Raw genomic sequence first — 25,160 nt, 5'->3', positions numbered from 1 at the left:
GCACTTTCTTACCTGAATGACGATAAGTGTGTTGCATTTTGTAAAATAATATGGATTTATCAACGTTATTGGTAATCAAATGCAGTGTAAAATTGGCTATATTTTTTAATATCTTTGAAACATTGGAAATACCATCAAAATTGCTAAAATGAACTTGTGCTAAAACCCTTTTCTTGTCTCATTAGCCAATATAGAATTCAAGGCCTCTTATCTTCTAAGACTGGGACGTGAACATCACATGGCTTTCAAATCTCTCTGTATGGCTTTTTACATCTATGTCTATATAATATATGAATATCCAATACCTAATATGGTTTCTGTAATTTTATATGGAAAAAAAAACAAACAAACTCACTTTAACATTTATAATATTTTTAATGACAAATGGGTATGAAGTGAGGTAAATTAGCTGGCGTGAAGCCAAAAAAATAGAGTAGCTTCTTTAATTATTATTAGAATAATACTAAAAATTTTATTATACAAAAAATGTTTAAGACATCTGGTATAAAAACAAATGTAATGTAATTTTTGACTCACATCAAAACGAAATATATTCTCAATTCGTTTGTATTTTTTCATGTTTCTTACCTTATAACTCCATCAATTCGAAACCGATTTGGAAAGTTCTTACTTACAGATTGGTCCCATAGATATTTTTACAAAAACGTTTCAATAGTTTAGTTTTTGAATCAAAACAACTAGTTTTATCACAATTATATCAAATTTTTATCAAAATTTTTAATTAACAAATAATTATGTAGCAATAAAAATCAAAGTACATAGGCCAAAGTTTGGTTTTATTTAGAAAAGTATATTTACAATGTAATTATTTACAAGTTTTAAACATTCTTCATTCCATAACACTATCTAGATTCTCACTCCAAAAATCATCAACTATTCGCTGAAGTTTAGGAATGGGTAATATACAGCAATATCTATATCATATAGTTACGATACCTATATATTGGCCCAATAACGGATATGTTAAATATCAGTTCTCTAATATACATATAATATCTAAATAAAGCACTCAATCGAAATGAATATAGATATACGATTGGTATAGTCGAAAACCACCATCGATATCAAGAGAAACCCAATATATAGATATCGGAATGCTACCGATATTACCCACGCCTACTGTAGTTCAAAGTCAAAAGCTTTATAAGTATTTTATTAATACAATCTCTTATTAAACACTCGTAGTAATTATAGCATATTTACAAAAACACTTTAATCTAGTTATCACAGAAAAAATAATTTTATATCTAGCATAATAATATTACTTGATATACTGACTCTCCGTAAACCATCCTACACATTTACTATCATTAACGCAAGTATGTAAGCAGCTTTATTTTTCACATGCTAATTATACTAATAAAAAAAATAAAACACTAAAGTATTATATGTTTTATGTGTCACTAATTATTATATATTTTATATTATAAAAAAAAAATGATGTATCTGATCTGACCAAACAGGAGCGTACTAAATTATAAGTGCTGATTTTTCAGTTCAATTCAATCTAAAACATTTTTATTCAAATAGACTTGTTTACAAGCACTTTTCAATCGTCATTTTATTTAAATCTACTGCAGAGTTCGGAAAGTAGTTTTCTGTTGAGAAAAGCCCGCAAGAAACTCAACATTTAGTATTTATTAGTGATGTATACGAAAATTACAATTTAATTATAAACTAGCTATGTAAATAGTGATTGTTTCATTTATTTATTTATTTTTATAATTAAGAAAATAATAAAAAATATATTTAAAACTTGTTCCGATTATATATGTAGATAGATGATAAAATACAAAAGACTATGAACATAAGAATATCATGTACTGTAACGATTGCAACGAATTCATTTTCACTTAATCTATGTGGCAATTTTTTTTTATTGTATATATAAGAGATTATATAAGAGGTATGCTCTCACCAGTGACGCTCTTTACATTCACCATGATTTTCGTTGTCTCTTTATCTCTTAATACGACACGACACCAAATTTTTCCTATATGTTTTTGTCTATTATTGTAATTATTGTAATTAATTTTCGGAATCTTTTATTATTATTTCTAAACTACATACCTGTACCTACGTAAACAAGACGAGACTACATTAAAATATACACAATAAAAAAAATATATAATAATATTGCGCAACTCTTTACGCTTATATAAGCAATTTACCTTTTGTAATTAGTCCGCACCTGTTTGATCCGAACTTAATAAAAACATAATACATTGAAAACATATTATACACACTAAATATATTGTGTATTAATTAATTCTCTAACAAAATTCGACGTCCTATTAATAAATTGTATATTTTCGAAGGAACCATAAAACTGTAAGCCGTTATTTTTACATTAAAGACGGATGAGACCCTAAGCGACTATTTTTGATATTCTATAAAATTTATAACTAGGCCATAAGAATGAAGGATAAATTATGTTAACAAATAACTGTTTTTCTTTTTTTAATATTTTATAGATGAATATAGAATCTGTTAATATTATTATAATATTAATTAACTATTAGTGTAAATATAACAAAAATAAAATACAGTATTTTTTTTCTGTTTTAGTCCATTTCGTAAGTATACATTGTATAAGTAACCAATTAAAATTACCAATATTTTATATATATATATATATATATATATATATATGCACACAAATTTTAAGAGAGTTATGCTGTAAGACTATCCAATTGCTCTTTTTTCGGTTTTTATTCAATCGAAACAAATATACGATATTTTAATGTAATAACGATTTTAAACTTAATTGCGTGTTACATTGACTAATTTTAAAATTAATTCGTGACCCTTAGTCATGTGCAGCTGTGACGCTAGCGCGGGCCTGACTATGCTATATGAAATAACGTTATTAATTATAACAACTGAAGTTTTATTTTGAAATACAATTATGAATAAAGAATAAAGCTCAAAATGCTATTTCCCGCGATCATAATTGATTACAAGTAAATTACAATCATCATTAATTTCCAGCCTGTTGTTGTTAGGTGATATAAAAAAATCAATATCATCAAGGTTGAGGCGGTTTCTTCGAACTCAACAGCAAGTATATGCTTGGTATTCAATCATTGATAACGATCGATTGATAATTATATTCGCCTTTAAAAATATTATTTTAACTATAATTAATAAATTGCATTTGATAGGAATTGTATTTTTTTATATGCAGCTTAGAATAGCAAACAAGCTGACAGACCACCTAATGGAAAATGGTAACCGTCGCCTATAGACATGAGCAGTACCACGGACATAACAGAGTATACTCTATTATGTCCATGGTACTGCTCATGTCTATAGGCGACGGTTACTACTTTCCATCAGGTGGGCCGTCAGCTTGTTTGCCATTCTAAGTAGTATAAAAAAAAAAAAAAAAAAAAAAAAAATACTGTTTCGCCCATGATACCTCCCATGCGTTGCCATTCCTGAGGACTCAGATATTAATACTGAAGTGGTAAACAAGCATACAGCCCACATAATGGTAAGCGGTTACCGTAGCCTTTAAACGCCTGCAATACCAGGGGCATTACGCGCGCGTTGCCGACCCTGAAGACGCCTCTTCACCGCTTTTTTAAAGAATCCCATGCTGTAGTTTCTTAGTAGAAGCACGACAGAGAGTTCATTTCATAATCTGAGCGTTAAATTTAAAAATATCTGTGATTATTATGTGAAACAATTATAAATTGTTACGGTCATAAGTTACACACGTTGATAATTGGTCGCATTTATAATCTTGATACTTTCTCTATTAACGGTTTATTACGAATTTATTCAATTGGGAGAAACCGTTTTTTTTTTTAACTTTCTTCTAAATAAGACTTACAATTTTTATATTTTATATAAAAGGATTAACTTAGATAGATACATTATGAAATGCCGTGTGGCCGTCGTAGAATGGATTACTTACTTTTCCATGAGTATTGCAAGAGACAACTAAGAGGACTTAATGGTCGAAAAAAAGGACAGTAGTATCTCTCTTAAAACATCACCAAAGCCTAACTACGGTTGCCAACCTGCCTGCTAAGCGATACAATTACTGACAAAACGCCCCTTATCGGGGAGGCCTATGTTCAGCAGCGGACAGTTAATATATAAAAATAACCTGACAGACTTAAGTGAATTTTTACTGAGAACGTTCAATTAGTTTTGGGGTTATCCAGAACCCTTAATCATGAGTGGTGGTGACGCAAATTGTTAATACAAAATTAATTTAATCAATAAGTTTCGATATCGATTTCGGTCATAAATATGAGTACTTGTTAAAAATAACAAAATTTTACACGCATTTAAAAATTTGCCTACTTTTTAATGCCAATACTATAACGTATACTAAATTTAATGACATTTGATTAAACTAAATGGAAAATGTAACAAATAAACAAATTCACTTTTACATTTATATAATTAGTAAATATTGGGAAACGTTGTTTTGTACGATCGGTCTATGGTAAATCTATGGAAATTGCCACTTCATGGCACTTTAGTCGTTGTAACAAGTTATTAGTGTTATCAGACATATTTTAAACACACAATCGGGACTTAAGGCGATATAAAAACTTTTACAGGTAAATAATACTTACATACCTTCTTCTTTATGTTTCAGACGAAGACGCCACTCACTTCAGTTCTGTCGTGACCACGACATGGTGAAATCCACGTCGAAACGTCGGTGATAAAGAAGCAGGTATGTAGGTACTATTTACCTGTAAAAGCTTTTACATCGCGATAAGTTCCTATTGTGTATTTAAAATATGTGTAAACAACGCGAAAGTTTAAAAGTTTAAAAATTAACTGTCACCAAACATATAATAATACAGATATTTATATAATATTAACATATTATTTGATTCTATATTCATCCACAATATATAATATGACAATTTAATAATTTCATTTCAAGAAATAATAGACCTGTAAGTGTTTATGTAGGTTACTCTAATCAGTCTTAGATCGAAATTTCTAAAAAAACATTTCGTTTATTGAGCATTAGTGACAAGCTGTAAATAATTTTTAAACTATATATTATATATTATTATAATAATAATTGAAATGTTATTTGATAAATATTTATCTTAGAGTATAAAAAAAATTGCCTCTAAGACATTTTAAAATAAATCTAAAATTGACATAATTGTGAAAACAAACGGAAGATCTGAAATTTGTGCTAAATTGAAGGATATATTGTAATGTAATTTTAGTATAAAACGTGGATATGTATGAGATATGAAAATGGCACGCTATAGTCATTAAATTATTGAATTAAAGCTTAATTAATAACAATCTAAAATATATATATATATATATATATATTTTCGTGAGAATTACGATTCTATAAAATCTGATAAATATACAATTAAAAGTAATTTCTAAAAGATATAATGATTTAAAAAATAAAGTAAAAGTAATAAATAGGCTACGTAACAGAATAATATTTTTACAGAACAGTATTTTATTTTTTATGTCGAATAAAAAAAAATTAGGAACAGTTTATAATCAAATGGCAAATAAGTGTAAATATCCATATAATTAATATTTGAATTAACTTTTATCTAAAATTCTAAAATACTTTTCAACATTTTAATATGAATTCAAAGGATTTCAGAGCACAGTGTAATAAAATGTGCATAACATTTGAAATTCCAAAAACGACAGATATTTACGAAACTGATTTCTTTTTTTTTTTTCAAGAAAGCCGGATCAAATAATGAAAACCATTTTGGATACATACAATTAATTGATCTTGTCATCGCACGGTTTAACCGAGAGTACTTTTCATGTGTACAAACTGTATATACTTTATAGTGGTAAACAGTTTTGTAAATAAATCACTGTGTCTTAAATTGTTACATTTTTCTGTAATACATAATTATCTATTATTAAATAAAGTAGGTGTTTTATATTAAACACCTGAAGCATATACATTGTAAATTTACTACTAGAAAATTTTATGCAAGCAATCCTTTCCTTATGCATGAATTAATTGCACCGACAAGAGGAAACTCTAAAATGAAAACAAGAAATCCTTTCCTTGCAATTGTTATAAAAAAATTACCACTATAAAAACAAAAAAAAAATACAAATTAAGTTTTATAATATATTTCATTAAACTGTATATTTTCAATTTAAAATAATTATTTTTCAAAATATAGATTTTATTACAGAATTAGAACCATTTATATTTTGAGGCCATTTGGAACAATACGAGGTCGTTGACGCTCACATTCTATTGCTTAGTACTTATTTAATAGATGGGTCAGATAAATTAATAAAAAAGACATAGAAAAATTAAATCATTTCAAACAGACTTATGCATCCGTTTTAATTTTCGATGGAAATTATTATACAGATAATAGCAAAGCGACATATAAACAAACAAATAGATACATTTAGTAATAGTTACAAATGGTAAGACCACCAATTTTATATACAATACCAAAATTTTTAATATATCTATCAACAAGAACAGTCTCAGTTGGATAGTTTAAAATTGACATCATTCTTTTATCATACTGACTTATGTAAAGAAAGATGGATTGTAATTTTCAGAGAAAATCTCAGTATATATATATATAAACGTTTCAATTAATTATTTTAATAAGTCATGTCGAATGTCGTCTGTTATATAATACTTATTTATCATATATTGATCACTTTAATTCAATTATATATTTCAATATTGAAGGGTTATTAATGGGATGGTAAAATAAAAATGTTTTTTGAGATCCATCTATACTTTTTGGTCTTTTCAAATAAATTTCGTGCATATACAATTTAGTACTATGTACACTTTAGTACGATTTAGTGCAGAATTAAGCTTTGTTCAATTAACAAAGGTCTAGATCAAGATTTTTCTTTTGTATGAATAATTTGTATATAAGACGGTAGTACACGCAATATTTTCACCTTGGCTTTGTTCTTTCAATCAAACTTGTTTTGATTAAAATCATTTGTTTTGTAACATTTATTTTAAGCATAGAAAACATTATTGTTAAAATTTTCATAATTATATATTATATTTTAATGTAATAACTACAGGTTTAACTTTTATGTAATTTGATCGAGAAAGCTTAACTAGTTTCGAGACCACCCGGGAGCCTTGCTCTTGAGTGGTTGTTACTTCGCGCCTAGGCTTGCTGAGCACGAGCTTTAGGCGTTCGAGACACCGACACAGATAAGGACAATGTTGTTTGGAGACCTTTGGCTGTTAAACACTAAAGGTTCTGGATGGCCACTAAACTAATCGAGCTTTCTCTAGCAAACTACATATAAGTTAAACCGCCAGTTATTAGATTAAAATAGTATTTAATCGCATTTTTAATTTTCATTCATTGATTTCTATAACAGTTAAAAGCAATTTAAAAATAATAATGACTAAGTATTTAACCGTTTCATATATAATGTATAAATAAGTAAAATATATCTCTTTTTTTAACGGATACTAGATAATCTAAAGTAGAAATTAACTTCAATGCAAGATATTAAAGATAACTATATTTTATCTATGAATTTCTCAGTAGAAATAATGTAGTAAATAATAATATAAATAATAACATGATTAAATTAAATAAACATATACATTCCATATCATTTGAAAAACATTTCAACATTTACTTGAATTAAACTTATTTACAAAACATTTATCAACCACAATAGAATCTCACAAAAAAAACCAGTTACACGATTACCGAAATACGTAATAAATAAATTGAGGTAATAGAAAAAAAAATGACCTATATAAAGTATTATAAACAAGCATTGAATAATAAAAAATAAAATTATCAATCTAATAACGTATTATTTGCTACCAAGTAACTCCGCATTCCGTGTATTTTAAAATTGGAAGCGTAATATTTCTTCGTATTAAAATTCTTAGAATAATTTCATTTCATAAAAATTCTATGATTACTCACCCATTATTGTTTTCATTGAGAATTAAACCGCTCATTATGTTCAAGATACCTAGAATTTATTAACACAATATCGAAGAAAGATAATCTCGACAGACCGAGGTCTAAATTAAATATAAAACAAACATTATTAAATGCTTGGGCATATTATTACAAGATCAATTGTTTATATCCAAGTATTAAATTAAATAATATATTTTTAGATTCCTATGAGAAGTCTTTTTTATTTGATTTATATTTAATATTAAAACCAAGGATGTTTTCCTTTCATTCAAAATAGGAAAGCATTTAGAATGTTTTTAACCGATTTCAAAAAAGAAATTCTAAATTCAGATTTTTTTTATGTTGGTCACTCCATAACTTCGTCAATTCTAAACCGATTTGAATTTTTTTTTATTTTATCTGTAAGGATATACTTACAAATTGGTCCCGTAGAAAATTTATCCAAATCGGTTCAGCAGTTTAGTTTTTAAATCAAAATAAATTTGTCATAATTGAAGGCGATTTGTTTATGGGACACAATTTTTAATTAATTACCTACGAGTATTTATTTCTTTTGTGAAATTTTGTTACAGTTACAAGGAATACGCAGTTAACTGTCAATTAAGGTAAGGTTAAAAATCTAGTCTTTTACATGTTTTAATATCAATTTAACTGCAACTTATATAAAACAGTTTTTTTAGATTTAACCAATTAAAACATATTTTTGAGACCTTTCTTGTAGTTGATAATTGTTATGTACTTATTACACTATCACGTTTATTATAAATATATAGGATCATATCATGTCAATCTATGACGAGCTATAATTATATACAAATTAAATAAAATTATTCTCTCCATTTATTTCTAAACTACATATTATAAAACTTTACAATGATATGATTTGATATTGAAAGTATGTCGTTGCTTAATAATTGTTATTAATATGATCCTATATAAATATATGACAGTGTGACAATCCCCTTATAAAGCCATTTTGTATCATAGTACAGAGTAATACATTAACTCGCGATTAATTTTACTTACTTAACGATATTACATCAGAAGAAAAAGTACATAAATACGAAAGAAACATTCAAAATCTCACAACACGTTCTCTTCTAGAAGAGTCAAGAAGTTTCACCATGTTAGCCTATTATATTAGACTGTCTTGCAAAAACCGCACTATGTTACATGAGAGATCGTACAAGTGTCACTTTGTTTATAATAAGTAAAAATAGTCAATAGTTTTTTTTTTAAATGACACCTTTCAACATTGGTTATACGTGAGTCGCTAATGGTGTCTGGTGTCCGTTACCTGAAAATAAATAATGCACTGAATCTAACATTGAAATCGGTTTCTCTTATACACATAACGTTGCATCCAAGCTTTTAACCGTTAAAAGTACTTTTGTATTCATAAATTAAAAAAATTACGGGAATTTTATGAACTTTTTATATTTTCATATTTTATGTTAGTCGTTTCCGACAATAGTATTAAATTTTATATTAAGGTTAATTAAAAAAAAACAATCACGAGAGTAACAATATTGGAATCCTTTTGATTACAATTTATTAATTATCTAAACTGTAATTCAATTTTCGTTAATTATATGTGGTAGTATATATAGTTAATTATTAAGTTATTACAACTGCAAGCTTCCTTAAAAAATAAAAAATAAATTAATTAATAAAAAATAATGATTAAATTTATCCAAAATATCGCGTATGCTTCGCGATATTATACAAAAGTAATTTAAAAAGTGAAGCACTTTTGATTTTTTAACACTAATGTTGCTTTACGCGGGTGTAATCTCAAATTCAACCTTATTAGTTATGATATACGATATAAAATTAATTTCGTATAAATCGTCCAAGAAATGTACTAGTCCATTAACATTATTTCCTCACTGCGAAATGCCTGTTCAGCAAGCATCAATCCACGTAAAAAGGTTTCATTCCTGAGAAGTATTTAAATCTATTTTTTTTTTTAATATTATGGCAATTTGTGTAGGATATCGAAAATTTTTTAACAACTTACCTTTTTTGGTAACAGTAGCATTACTTATCGTTCTATTTGACGGAGCTAATATATAATGAGCGCTAGGGGACTGCGGAGTAGCAGATGATGTAGCTACGCCAACCTGGACAAATAAATTCTAATGAACCTCTCATAAAGAGCATGTTCCTTTTTAAAAGGCCGGCAGCACACCTGCAATGCTGTTGGTGTTGCGGTTGATCATGGGCGGCGGTAGTCACTTACCATCAGGTGAGCCGCATGTTCGTTTGCCCTCTGTGTTGCAAAAAAAAATACTGATATTGTCTACGCAATATTATATGCTTCAACATGTATAAATCTCATTTTTATATTCAGTTCATTTGATCATACCTTATTTCTAATAGGCAGGATTTCAGTTTCTTATGGTCAAATTTATGATCTAGTATTTTTTGTTGTTTTCTCATTGTGATTATTTTTTGTAATTATTTATATTTATAATAAGTTTACTATTGTAATCTTTTGGAGGAAACAATAAAGAGTATCTATCTATCTATCTACGATTGTCTTTAATTTGATTTCTCTTCCGTTCGGCTCTTGATCAAGCGAGCGTGTCTCTGCGATTATATATCTGTTATTTAGTAAATTATAAAGATATAATTAATTTGATATTGTTTATTCACAATACTTGTTAGTGTGTTACAAGAAATAAAAGGTAAATTCAGTAATTTTCAGTTTCATTTATCAAGCATGAACAAATATGACGCGACTACTTTTCAAACTCAAGCCATTTTGGTTAATTCTTATTGAATTTCTCACGTTAGATCAACTGACCTGACTTCATCCTCACCTACCTGTTACTGGTATTCCACTAGGCGACGGAGTTGCCATTCTATTATCTTTCATGTAAGATTATGTTAATCAGTGTCTAATATGAACTGCCATTTTGTCAGTGATTCTTTTGCCTACTTAAATCAAATCAATGTTTAGTTTAAATATGTTTAAAAAATCATCAATTAATAAATCTAAATCACATTATAAACATTATATTTTCATATTTAATAATTTTATATACATTTTTTTATAAAATATAATCAATATATTTTCATAATAATAAATAAAACAAGTACTAGTCATTCAACGACTCGGTGGTAGTGATCAATGAATATTAAAATGGCGGCCTAAACGGTCTTTTAGAAAGAGCAGTCGTTTTTTGAACGTGTAAGCGAATGGAATTGTTAAATATAATATTACCAAGACAAGCAGAGTGGTTATTTTATATCGATCACTCTAAAATTTTATTAAAAAAAAAACCGTCATATACCTCTTAGGCTTCGCCGTAATTGAGCAAATTAAAACTTACCGCCGCTGGCTGTGTACTATCTGTAGACATTGTAGAAGTGGTGATAGGGCTCGTAGTACACTGCGGTGATGCGAGACTTGTTGGTGATGTTATTGAATGCGACGATGTACCTGTTAATGAGAATTACAATGTCTATTTTATACGCACAACGAGAATTTAATAAATTTGTTGTGTTCGTTGTTTCCGATAATTGTTTCAAATTAATCCCAAATTTCATTCTAATTTCCGTTGTGCATGTATATATATGTATATGGGCATTGTTAAAAAATTTATATAGAATTACAATTGTTGAGAATTAATAAACAATTACAATTATAATTGTTACCAATTTTTAACAATGAATTAGAATTACAATTGTTTACAATTACAAAAAAATACGATTTAAACATATTGTACAAAAGATTGATAAACTCGGAAGAATCAACACACGGAAGTGACCTACATAGCCAAAGAAATATACACAGAAGTAAATACTAATATTATATATGAAGAATGGTCAACAGATGAGGAGAAAAATTCTCGAGTGGCCATCCTGTACAAATAAAAAAGAGTGATCCCATCCTATATGACACGATAAATTCAAATATGCTGCAGAATATCGATAGACGTAGATCACTCATTTGTTCTTTTTATCTCTAAATTCAATTGATCAAACTCAAACTCAATCTTCAAAATCAAATCTTCTCAAACTCAATCGTTTCTTTTTATCTATTATTGGAGTTGTGGGAGATTATTTACAAAGTGAAAGGCTGAAATGATGATCCTATTCGAGTGAGAATGACGTTCTCTGATGCCAAGAAAGTCTATTATATTATAAAATCCTTACTGTACGTACTTTGTATTGGACTTAGATGATCATGTACAGTGTAGTTTCAAAAGATTTTTCCCGCGAACGTTCACGCTGAGAAATGAGCTTCCTGCTGAGGGTTTCCCTAGATACTATAGTATGGGGGTTTTCAAAAAGGGTATATTAATATTTCCTCAGGGTCGGCAACGTGTACGTGACTCCCATAGTATTGGAGGCGTTCAGAGGCTACAATAAACGTTTACCATCAGACGAGCTGTACGATGTCTTGCCATCTTTACGGTATAAAAAAAACTGGACATGTTAAAAAGAATTAATCTATAATGGTGGATTTATCTATTATAGTTAACCTTTGAGAAGCTGAAGGAAAGGTATAGAATGATTGATTAACAGAATTACATGAATGCATAATCTCAGTTGTGCACGAAAGCGATTGTTGATGAACTAGATTTAATTGCATTGAAGTCAGCCACTTGCTAATTGGGTGACCATATAATATACATTACACATCCAGATTCCAGGAATGGTATTAATTTGATTATGTAAGCCCCGTACTTCGAATGATACGTTAAGCTATGAACTGCCACTGTTGACGTAGAGTCAGAAAAGGAAATCCTGGGAAACTTGAATAATCCAATTAGATATTACTAACTCGTTTACTATGTAGTACTCGTATCAGATACAGTTACAAATAGAGTTAGTTTAACTCGATGTATTCCGCTAACTAATTAAATATACTATTTTTAGATTGTTTATCAAGGTAAAACATACACCAGTGGGGTTACTCTTAAAATTCTTTTTTTTTATACCACAGAGGTGGCAAACAAGCATACGGCCCACCTGATGGTAAGTGGTTACCGTAGCCTATGAACACCAGCAATACCAGAGGTATTACGCGTGCGTTGCCGACCCTGAAGAAACCTCTTTACCCCCTTTTGAAGAACCTATTCTTATAGATCGATATTGGAATTGGCACTTTTGAATTACAATACTAGCGACTTAATGGTTCCATATTGTTCTGATAGATTCATATTAGTGTTGCCATACAAAATATCGCAAACTGATTCGAATTCTAACTTAATTTCTAATTGTTATTTCATGAGGTATTACATGGCCATGTAGTCCCGGCATAGAATGCCATCCCTTGCTTTCCCGTGGGTGTCGTAAGAACCGACTAAGAGAGGGCACAGGATTGGCAACAGCGTCCCTTTTGAAACATCTTTAAAGCAAGTCTGAAGTTGCCAATCCGCCTGCCAAGTGTGCCAACTACTCGCAACCCCCCCCCCCCCTTATGTTCAGCAGTGAACAGTTAAAGGCTGATATGATGATGATGATGATGATTTTATGAGTGCAGTACAAAATTTTCATTAGCAATAGATTGGATTGACGTTGCCATTAAATTCAAGAGTGGACCCACTAATTTGAAGTTGGACCTTTAAAAATGTATTTGTGTTAACCGCGAATAATTTGGTGAAGTAGTTTTTGCGTGATGCCGGAACAATCACGCAGACAGACAAACAAACACAATTTCTAAAAGGTATTGTTTTAGCATCTATCAGTCTTAAGACCGCTCCTATAAAATTTTCTTAAACATCCCCCATGTATAGACATCGTTTACTTGCAATTTTATTATATTAGTAAGAAGTAAGATTAGTAAGAAGAAATAATAAATAACTTACCTGATGGTATCACCACAGAACTTCTGACTGAAGAATATGGTGGCGGTGCAGGAGTGGAAGCCGGTTTTGCTGTATTCACTGTAGTAGCGAAACCGAGCCCACCGCCCGTTCTCAAATGTGGATTGCCGTAGGTGGCAGCATATCTTACATCCACGCCTTGTATTATACCCCCATTTGGTATTCTATTAGCTGTGTCAAGAAAGACAAATATACTATTGATCGTTACCAAAAAAAAAACAGTATATACCATAAATAAATAAATATCATATTTTAATGTAATAACTACTGGTTTAACTTACATGTAATTAAATCGAAAAGTCTCGACTAGTTTCGGGATCAATTCGTGATCCTTAGTCATGAGCAACTGTGATATGAGCTCGAGCCTTTTCCGACCTAATTACATATAAGTTAAACGGGTAGTTATTACATTAATATGAATATTGGGCTTTAAAAATATAAATAAACCCTTTCAAGTCCATTTGGAGTAATAGGTAAATTTTGACTACTAGTTTTTGACCCCTGTTACAAATATATATATATATATAGTAAAAAAATACAATTGAATTGAAAAACACTCTCTTTTTGAAGTCGGTTGAAAGGAAACAAACCAATACACACTGTAATATATATATATATATATATATATATATATATATATATATATATATATATATATATATATATATATATGTAAGATACGGAAAAGTCGAAATAAAGCCAATCCGCTTGGTCACCATAGTAACAGCAGGTTATTATCCTCCTTATGAAGAGACATCCATTTCCAACAGTGAAAATTTAATGGATTGTCGTAAATTATGCAACATGACATAATTATACAATTTAATCTACTCAGTGACAACAATATTTGAAGAGAGTGACGGGAACGTGGTCACTGACCAGGATGAAAATTAATATAGCCTATGTACTTCTCTATTCCTTACAATATGTGTATACTGGGGGGGGGGGGGAGAAGGAATTATTACTAATAAGGATTAAACTAAACTAGGAGTAAACCTAAAGCTATATACCCTGTCAGGTCGGGGGGGAAAGGGATTGTTAGTAATGGAGACTGAGAATCCCATTGCTAGCAATATACCCAACCAAGTCGACCTCGCGGTTCCCCCTGTAAACTATCACGGTTAATTCCTGATGAATTCATCGTGATGGGCTAACTGGCCTGTTTTCATTCTCATCTATCACCTTTCACTGGTGCTCCGCCAGCGTATCCCGTTAGCGCAGGCGGGGTTACCATACCATTTTCACCCATACAAAAAATATCTGTATACTAAATGGCATTATATTGGTTCAGCTGTCAAAATGCTATGAGGCAAAAAGCAAACTCAATTTAGTATTATAAATGTGATTTTATTCGTATACTAGCGGCCCGTCCCGGCGTCGCACGGGTGGACATTTTTACATTTTAAAAAGTGGCCATTAAGCCAGCACACGCGACGGAAGCTTAAAAATGGAGTAACTTCTCCCGTTTTCCCAACATTTCCCTTCACTGCTCTGCTCCTATTGATCGTAGCGTGATGAAAAGTATACTATATCTTGCCCAGGAGTATGAAGAATAATTGTAGCAAGTTTCGTTAAAATCTGTCGAGTAGTTTTTGTTTCTATAACGAACATACAGACAGACAGACAAAAATTTTACTGATTGCATTTTTGGCATCAGTATCGTTCACTAATCACCCCCTGATAGTTATTTTGGAAATATATTTCATGTACAGAATTGACCTCTCTACAGAGTGTGAATGATGCAAATAATTTATCTATCTATCTATTTAGTAAGTATTAGTAAGGACTAATGGGGATTTATATAGAAGACAGTTTAAAATATATTATAAAGTTATAACTTTATCAAAATTGGATATCTTTAGACTTATCCTAAAAGTAGAACTGGTATATATCAAATAACTAGCTGTGCCCTGCGGCTTTGCTTGCATGTATCAGTAAGTATATATATATATATATATATTCTTTATTGCACTTAAACAATATATGCGACGATTAGTTTAACTACTTGTTAGCAAGGGAGGATAATAATAATAGCTATAAACATACTTTATATTATTTATATAAATGCAAAATACTTCAATTACGGTCAATATCTTACTATTTTATTAAAACAATTTATATCAATATCAACACTAAATTGATAAATAGTACATAGTCAATAACAAACAGAACACACAGTTATCCGATGTCTAACCACCAAAACCTCCTAACTGACATTTAACAGGACAGTTGTTTACACTTTTCCTAACCTATATTTCTATATTACGTAAAGAAATATTTTTTTACTTTAATATAAATATAATATATATACAGAGAATTTATCTCAAAATTAATTATTTTATTTTTGGGTTTCATTATATTCAATATTTATTTATTTGTATATTTATTTAACTCTTTATTGCACCATAAACAAAAATAAACTATGACAATTGAACAATTCAAGTGAAATACAGTAACATAAATACAGATTGAAATATACTCATAAAAGTACATTATGCGGTCTTATCGCTAGGGCAATTTCTTACAAACAACCTTTGGTTAAAGGAGAACATAAAGAAGTGGGTAGGTGGTGCAAAAGTGAATTAATAATTTTTCATGCATAAAATACAAAAATATTAGGATATATTCAAAATTAAGATGTTGTCTGTTAGGAGGTATCGATAGTGAAGAGTCGTATTGGATCGATATATGGATGCGTTACCTTCCCCGGAGGGTACTCCCAAATTATTCAGTGCATTACTACTGTCCTGCCGCTTGGTGGAGCGCTGTAGGGAATTATTCTGAGATCCGTTGCCCGGGTTGTATTGGACCGTTAACGGGGTATCTATACCCCTTGATAAACTACCGTTGACTGACCTGCAACATTCAAATACATGATAGGAATATTGGTCTGTGTTTTTTTTTTTTTTATTTTATTTGTTTCACTTATTTTCTTACTCTTATCGCTATCTGTACTTATTATTATTATTTATAAAATTTACTAAATAATTCTAATATCACTTACCTATTGGGGGTCAATTTGTCACTGCCCACAGTGGGTGAAGTGACCCTCAATGATCCAGGCGTGTAATCGTGCGCATAATGCACGTACGTCTGGTATCCGTTACCGAAACCATTTACCTGTTGACAACATTATTTCTTCATTAATTATATATATGAAATGTCATCATACCATGCCGTACTCTTAATTAGCTCTTAATTGTCCACTGCTGAACATAGGCCACCCTCTATTGGAGTGTTTTGCCAGCAGTTGCCATGCTTGGCAGGGTTGACAACCGCAGTTAGGCATTTGAAATGTTTTAAGGGATACTGCTAGACATCCTCGAGCATTAAGTTCCCTTAGTCGTTTCTTACCACGCCCACGAGAGAGGAAGGGATGGCCCATTCCATGCCAGGACCACACGTGGTAATGGTCGAGGACGGGCAGCGGTCTCCCCTTTAAAACATCACCTAACATCTATTTACGTTTGCTAACCCGCCCGCCAAGCATGGCAACTACTGATAAAGCCCCCCCCCCCCCATTTACAGACATAATTTAGTTACAATTTTATTATGTTAGTAACATATTTTTCAGGGATATTTATATTTAAAAATTCGGGGTATGATTTGCTTTACAGTATAGCTACATTAAAACGAATAAAAATATTTATTTACAGTATATTAAATTAGTTCTCAGTAAAAAGTTCGTCGTAGTATTTTTCCGCAGTTGTAGGTACTCCGGAAAAATATTTCAACTGCGAACATAGAAATTAAGCATTGAATTTATTATTATTTAGGACGTCGAAAACATCTTTTTTAATTATACATAAAGTCAGAATTAATTAATAAAAGTATAAAAATTAAGGACTAAAAGTAATTCGATATTTAAAAACGTTAAATAATTAAGCAATGTTATTTATATCAAGGATACATTCTTATCGTTATTTTTCCTTGCAAATTCTTTATAAGATAAATTCTAAGTTGAAAAGAAATAATAAACTCTATGTTTAATATACTTAGATTATTATTATATAGGTCGTGGTCCCGGCATAGAACGGACTAACTCTTTCTTTTCCTGTAGACGTCGTAAAAGGTAACAATGGAAACTTAAAGATTGAGGTTTGTGCAGCAGCGTTCCTCTTAAAAGATCTCTAAATTAAACTGCGGTTGCCAATTCGCCTGCCAAGCGTGATAATTACCGGCAAAATCTCTCAAGAGGGGGCTTATGTTCAGTAGTGGACAATTAAAGGCTGGCATGATGACGATGACTGCAATTCGAAAGTGTGAACCATCTTAATTCTAATATTTATCTATTGGAATTTATTTCAAAATTAACCCCACAGGTGGGCCGTCAGCTTATTTACGATTGTAAGTTGCATAAGAAACGTAACATTATTTTTTGGAATTATATATTATATACTGAATTGATTTTTGATATAGCAGAAAATAATTTCTCTGTCCCATTCGTGTTCCTACCGTGAAGCAGTTTTGTTTGCATGGCTATGTTTCGGTTCGAAGGGTGGGATATGACGTGAATTTACAGGGTACAGAGGAATAACACTAGAGTCCTCAGGAATGGTAACGCATGGGGCGTATCATGGGTGAAACAGTATAGTCTGTTATGTCCATGATACTGCTCATGTCTGTAGGCGACGGTTGTCACTTTTAATCAGGTGGGCCGTCAGCTTGTTTGCTATTCTAAGTTACATAAAAAAAATATAAAAGTACATCAATGAAAACAGAATGTTTCATAGACAAATTTATACTGAAAATAATTAATATTAGGGGGTATCGTAGGCGAAAAAGTATACTCTGTTGTATCCATGGTACTGCTCATGTCTATAGGCGACTGCTGCTACTTTCCATCAGGTGGGTCGTCAGCTTGTTTGCCATTCTAAGTTGAATAAAAACAAAAATCTTACCTTATAACAGTCAGCATAAGCTGGGTCGGTGTAATCGTTGCTATATCTATACGGCTGGTATGTGCTACTTTGATTTATGGAGGACAGTGGCACGGCCCCAGCTAAGGGCACCCCACTGCCTAATTTGGCGTTGGAACATAATGTGCTGTCCGATCCCGTGTTGGAGTAATCCTATGGAGATAATGAATACAATGAACTCTAGTTACGTTCCCTTTATAATAACGTTCATGGTGCGTGAGTTAGTTTTTCTCGTTTTGAAACAATGGACCTTTTTTATGGTTTTATGGGAGTGCTTAAGTATTTTAACTATTTGTTAATTGATGGAATCTCTTCCTTAAGATTAGTGTTAGTATTTGTTAATCTCTCAGATTTTTTTGTAGAATTTTTTTTATATCAAAATAAAAAAAAAATGTTTTTTTATTTAAAACTGAGAATTCATTAATTCATTAATTTAAGGAATGTATTTTGTTAACATATTGTATGTAACGTTTAGAATTAAAATTGGAAAAATCTATGTCAAAATTTATTAATATGTTTAAGCAATTTAAAATTTATAAATTGTATCAGAAATGACTGCATTGTGGTCCTGACATAGAACGGGCCACCCCTTCCTTTCCCGTGGCTGTCGTAAAAGGCGACTACAGGAACTGGAAGGAAAGGAGGAGGACTAAAGGAGAAAAACGCCGCTACCCCTCCCTCGACCTTAATGGTCGAGGGAGGGGTAGCGGCGTTTTTCTTAAAATGTCACTTAAGTAAAATGCCATAAGGAACGGCCCTGTTCCTTATGATAGTTTTTGGAGGATACTTATGTTCAACAGTGAACAAGATATTCAATGTGTCCATTGAGTATGTTCAGTTTACCTAAGCCTTAGTCCTTTAGTCCTTAGGAGTAACGACGCATAAAAAGGGTACTGTGGGCATTACAAAATCCGTGACATGTTATTGTGTATATCTATCTAATATATAAAATTCTCGTGTCGCGGTGTGTGTTACAAACTCCTCCGAAACGACTTTACTGATTTACATGAAATTTTGTATGCATATTGGGTAGGTCTGAGAATCGGCCAACATCTATTTTTCATATCCCTCAATGATAAGGGTGATCCACCCCTAAATAATTTTGTTTTAATTTTTTGACAAAATTTTTATTTTTACTTTATTATGATTTAGCATTGAAAAATATATACAAATTCAAATTTTTTCGCTTTTACGATCAACCTCTGTTTTTAATCGCGATTTTTATATGCCGCAATAGAGTTACAAGATGGGAATCGATTAAATATAATAATTGTAGTACGATAAATTTTCATGTATAGTTCTCGAAATAATGTATATGGCAAGACAACGTTTTCCGAGTCAGCTAGTTTTTATATAAAGGGTAAAATTTTAAAATAACTAAGATAAATTGTATAAGAAAAAGATAGACCCATTAATTTGTATGTCATTAACTTTAACACAAAAAGTATTGTAAAAACTATTTTATTGTTATAAGTTTCATAAGCACATATTTTATTGTAATATAATAACTTCTAGTTTAACGTACATGTAATTAGATCTAAAAAGCTCGACTACTTTCGGGATTATTTCGTAATCCTTAATCATGAGCAGCCGCAATAATCTGAATCAGGCTTGCGATCGTGTCACAGCCGCTTATGATTATTGAAAGAATTGATACCGACACTAGTCTAGTTTTCTCGATATAATTACACGTAAGTTAAACCGGTAGTTATTACTTAAAAAAAAAAAAAACTGGTTAAACATTATCGTGAACATTTTCCAACACCTTGCCGTGACAATGTTACAACAGCCATGATCACGTGTACTTGTGATAATGAAGTTTTAAATTAGCTATTTTCTATTTGTAGTAAGAAACCTGTTCTATGCAAATCATACTTTCTAACTTTTAACTACAAAGGTCCATTGTGAAAACGAAAACTTACATATTTGTCAAAATACAAAAACATATTTTCTACTTTTCAACGATAATGATGAAATTATGAAAAGAAAAAACTTGCTTGCTTGCATTATTCAGAAAGTAAGTCACTTTACAAACATCAATGTTAGGCTTATGACTCATATTATTTTCCAGAGGGAGACTTTGTACAAAAGTCGATTGCTTGGGTACCTCTGTCCCATTCGTGTTTCTACCGTAAAGCAGTTGTGTTTGCATGGCTGTGTTTCGGTTTGAAGGGTGGGATATGGCGTGAATTTTCAGGGTACAGAGGAATAACATCTGAGTCCTCAGGAATGGCAACGCATGGGGGGTATCATGGGCGAAACAGTATACTCTGTTATGTCCATGGTACTGCTCATGTCTATAGGCGACGGTTACCACTTTCCATCAGGTGGGCCGTCAGCTTGTTTGCCATTCTAAGTTGTATTAAAAAAAAATAGTAATATAATATAATATATATATATATATATATATATATATATATATATATATATATATATATATATATATATATATATATATACACAGAAATATCCACATCAGACTTACAATTTCACAACTTCCATTAGCCTGTCGCAGTTCCAGCTTCAAATCGCTTATATTTGAATTCCTGTCGTTATCTTTAAATAATTCTTCAGCAGTGACTGTCACATCTGGTTTCTCTGTCACTTGAGTCTGTTTATTCTTCCTCTGCTTCCTCTGACATAGGATTATAAGCATCACCAAAGCTGCCACCATAATCGTTCCAGATGTCGCCCCAAACAAAACGGGCAATAAGGGGAATGTTTCTAAAAATAAAAAAACAAATCTATAGACGTCAAGTTTAGATTAGAACACTTGAGATAAGTATATTTATTTATTTTAAAAAACCAACAGCAATTTAGAAATAAAAGTAACAAATATTTTATAACAATGTAGTATGGCCAATAACAGGTTTTTAATTTCTATTTAAAAATTAATTTCTAAATTAATTTCTTAAGTTATGTAGTTGACAATTGCTGAAGGAAAAGCAGAAAAGATAAACAAATCAAATAGGTAGGCAATCGTTGAACTCACAATAATATATTTACACATACGCAACAGATATATACATTCAATAATAAATATAATTTAGAACACTGTTAGGGATATAAATAAAGATTGGTTGCGATTTTAGTATTGGCGTTTAAACCATCGAGTAGCGTTGCGTATCCTAAAAGATAACTGGTAAAAATACCTATAGCATTAAGTCCGCGTTTTGTACCACATTTTTTGACCTTGGTCCCTAAAGTTTAAATAAATAAATAATGTTACATTATCAAGTTTTACGTTAAAGTTAAGTTAAGCGGCAACGCGCACATGACACCCCTAGTGTTGCAGGCGTCCATAGGCTACAGTGACCGTTTAACATTAGACGGGCTATATGCTAGTTTACCACCTTCTTGGTATAAAACAAAAGTTAAATTCGAAGTAAAAGAGCATCTTTTGTAGATAATTCCTACATTTACATTATTCAATGTTTGTTTATTTTCTTATGTCTTGGTCATTCTTATCTCAGATTATTAAACAAACGAAATAATGTATGAATGATTTATTAAATTAATTTCTTGGATTCTATGATTTTAATTATTAACAAATTTCTACTACTAGTTAAACAATTTAAAGATTACGTGGAAATAATTATGTAAAAGGACTTTATTAGATACTAGTTGCATCTCGTGACTATACCCACGTGAATTAGTACATAAAGTATTCTATCTTAGATTATATACATATACAGTGTCTCCATAGAAATGCTTCAAGAAAAACTTTTTCGTACAATTTTACGTGACAAATAGTTATGAGTGATTCCTTTATAACTTCTATATTTATTTTGTCTTATAATTTCCGCATCGTTTTAATACGTAAACACACATTTTATTCATTATATAAAATTTAAGATACATTTTATGCGTAAGTATATTGAACACTAACTAATAACCAACTAAAAAAAACGAGTCTGTGAATTGGACATTTAACTGCCGAAAAGTGAACCAGTTTTTGAAGCTCGCTTTATCTATATAATCTATGTATTCTATATGTTAAGTAAGGATATAACCTTCCCATGTGCCAAATGTCATTCCAATCCATTCAGTAGTTTTTGCATGAAAAGAAGACATCCATCTTACGTTACATATTTTCTCATTTATTAATAGGATTTATCACGCTTCAATATCTTAAAAACAACAAAAATTAGCATGAAATATTTTTATAATTTTATAAACACCCACGAAAATAATGATGCGTGTGGTTACGTGTGATCGACAGTACATTGACGGTAACATATGGCCGTCGCGGTAATTATGAGGCTTGACAATGTGTTCAGGACAACAATGGCATCCATCACAAATATTGCTGTTGTTAACGATTAGGGAAATTTTTGCTTCACAGAAAAAAAAAAAACAATTTCAATTGTGAATTATAACAAAATCAATATTTACTATTCTTAAGAGTATTTTTAAAAATATTTCAATTTAAATTACGAATAAAACGTACCAAAGAACGTATCAAATATTTGAATTTGGAATACGGAAGTAACACTTTAATATAATTTTAAATATAGAACTGTGCCCATAAACCACAAAATAAATATAGAACAATTTATAATTTATTCCTTTCGAATGTAAAAATTATTATAAAAATCAGTTCATAATTGTCAAAGACAAATAATATAAAAAATAACATAAAAGTATAGATAGCACCTTTTTTCCAAAATAGATGAAAAGTAGATGGGTATTATATTTTCAACCGACTTTAAAAAAGAAAAAATTCTTAATTTGGTTGTATTTGTATGTTTAACTCATAACTCCGTTATTTATTAACTGGTTTAGAACTTTCTTTTTTTTTTGTTTGAAAGGATATACTTACAGATTGGTCTCAGAAAATTTATCAAAACACTATTAGTAATTAGTTTTTAAATAGAAATAACTCGTTTAACTAAGATTGAAGTCGGTGTTTTCATTTTCTGATACAAAATCTTTAGTTATCTTTACCATAAGTCAAAATAAAAGAAACCATGTAAAAATTTACTTACTATTTGGTTTTAGTATTATCTCCAAAGTATCACTGCCATAGTCATTCGAAACATTGCATTTGTACACGCCAAAGTGTCTTGATTGACTCTCTCGAATAATCAACGTGGAATTAACAACACCTCCTGGTTGCAAATCTTCCAAGAATGCATAATCCTGCACAAAAATAAAAAAAATCAGACAAGTGCGAGTCGGACTTGCTTACCGCTGGATCCGTATGTTTTATAATTAAAAAATCGTAAAATATTTTTCTTGTGGTGTAATTACAAATTTGCGTCTTGTCAAATTTCATGGTTATTGGTCGACATTAAGTAAAGTTTAATTCTGTCGCAAATGTTAAAATATCGGCCATATTTTTTGATTGCGTTGACTTAGAAATGTATTTTTTTCACAGCTATAAGAAATTATAGACTAAAGTATTTAACATTAATTTCAGCTTGATACCTCCACACGTTCTCGGGAAAAAGGGTCTTGACAGACTTGATCCTACAATGATTCCATTTTCCCTTTCGAGGTGGCTTAAAAAGAACTATTCCAAATCTTACCTGATCGTGTATTGTGTCAATTTCTCTCCCTTCAAACGTCCAAATGATGTTGTCTATACGGGGTATTGAAAACGCTGCGCATTCTATGTTAACAATGTCCCCTTGTGAGCCAAATTGAGTTTGGTTAGACAGGATTTTTGGTGGTCCTGTTTACAATTAAATATAAATACAATTAATACGTGTTTTATTTTTAATATGGATGAAAATGGAATGGCAATGGCGAGGTCTTAGTGTTCATAAAAATACTTCTATCTCTTTCTATTTGTTTGTAAAGGAAAGGGACAGAAGACAACATTATTTGTATTTTATCTTAGTCTGCATTTACAATGTGTTCTCTATGGCATTAGTATGGTAAAACATAAATTTGTGTCTAGAAAAATGAAATTAATAAATAATAACTGTATCATCATCGTAGGAAATGACACTAGTTTTTCTTTATGTCACAGAAGTATTCTAGCATAATAAATAGGCGAGGAAAAAGCCGGGTCCGCGCTAAAGCCAGAATTTGCTAAATGGTTCCAACTGAAACACTGTGTCAACACACGTTTTACTTAGCAATAATCTGAACTGGATATCAGATGAAGAAAGAGATTGTTAGTAATGCGGGTTACCAATCCCACTGTCAGTAATATACCCTATTAGGTCGACCTACACGTGGTTTTTCGTAGAAACCTTTGTACTGAATTCCAGGTGTATTCATCACGGCGGGCTCACTGACCTGCCTTTTCATTCTCACCTATCATCCCTAACTTGTGCCTGCCAGCGTATACTTTAGCCCATTATCAGGCATTAAAAAAACTGGATATCATTTCAACACAGCTATAACTCTTTTATTAATTTTTTATTATTTCTAATTGATGTATTATTTGGGAAAAGGGATGGCTAGTAATGAGGTCTAATTAATTGTTAATAATGAGGTCTAAG

The 25,160-nt window shown here is 30.6% G+C and overlaps 1 protein-coding gene across 1 annotated transcript in view; it reads right to left on the bottom strand.

Moving 5' to 3' along the window:
* Positions 1–776: 776 nt before the first annotated feature.
* The window catches only part of LOC113523204 (irregular chiasm C-roughest protein-like), a 149,184-nt gene continuing 124,800 nt past the window's right edge, over positions 777–25,160 (bottom strand). Inside the window, exons 13-22 of the mRNA XM_031909323.2 lie at positions 24,237–24,382; positions 23,694–23,847; positions 21,191–21,429; positions 18,688–18,858; positions 16,791–16,906; positions 16,488–16,642; positions 13,769–13,957; positions 11,285–11,394; positions 9,967–10,069; positions 777–9,243 (exon numbers count right to left, since the gene is read on the bottom strand). Coding sequence (XP_031765183.2) covers positions 9,206–9,243; positions 9,967–10,069; positions 11,285–11,394; positions 13,769–13,957; positions 16,488–16,642; positions 16,791–16,906; positions 18,688–18,858; positions 21,191–21,429; positions 23,694–23,847; positions 24,237–24,382 — 1,421 coding nt within the window. The 3' untranslated portion in view covers positions 777–9,205. The remainder of the gene's footprint in view (positions 9,244–9,966; positions 10,070–11,284; positions 11,395–13,768; positions 13,958–16,487; positions 16,643–16,790; positions 16,907–18,687; positions 18,859–21,190; positions 21,430–23,693; positions 23,848–24,236; positions 24,383–25,160) is intronic.

The sequence above is a fragment of the Galleria mellonella genome, unplaced genomic scaffold (genome assembly GCF_026898425.1).
Source record: "Galleria mellonella isolate WM207_F2 unplaced genomic scaffold, CSIRO_AGI_GalMel_v1 utg146, whole genome shotgun sequence".
NCBI classification, from domain to species: domain Eukaryota; kingdom Metazoa; phylum Arthropoda; class Insecta; order Lepidoptera; family Pyralidae; genus Galleria; species Galleria mellonella.
The sequence above is the reverse complement of the archived record's forward strand: the minus strand, read 5'-3'. Positions and strand labels throughout refer to the sequence as shown.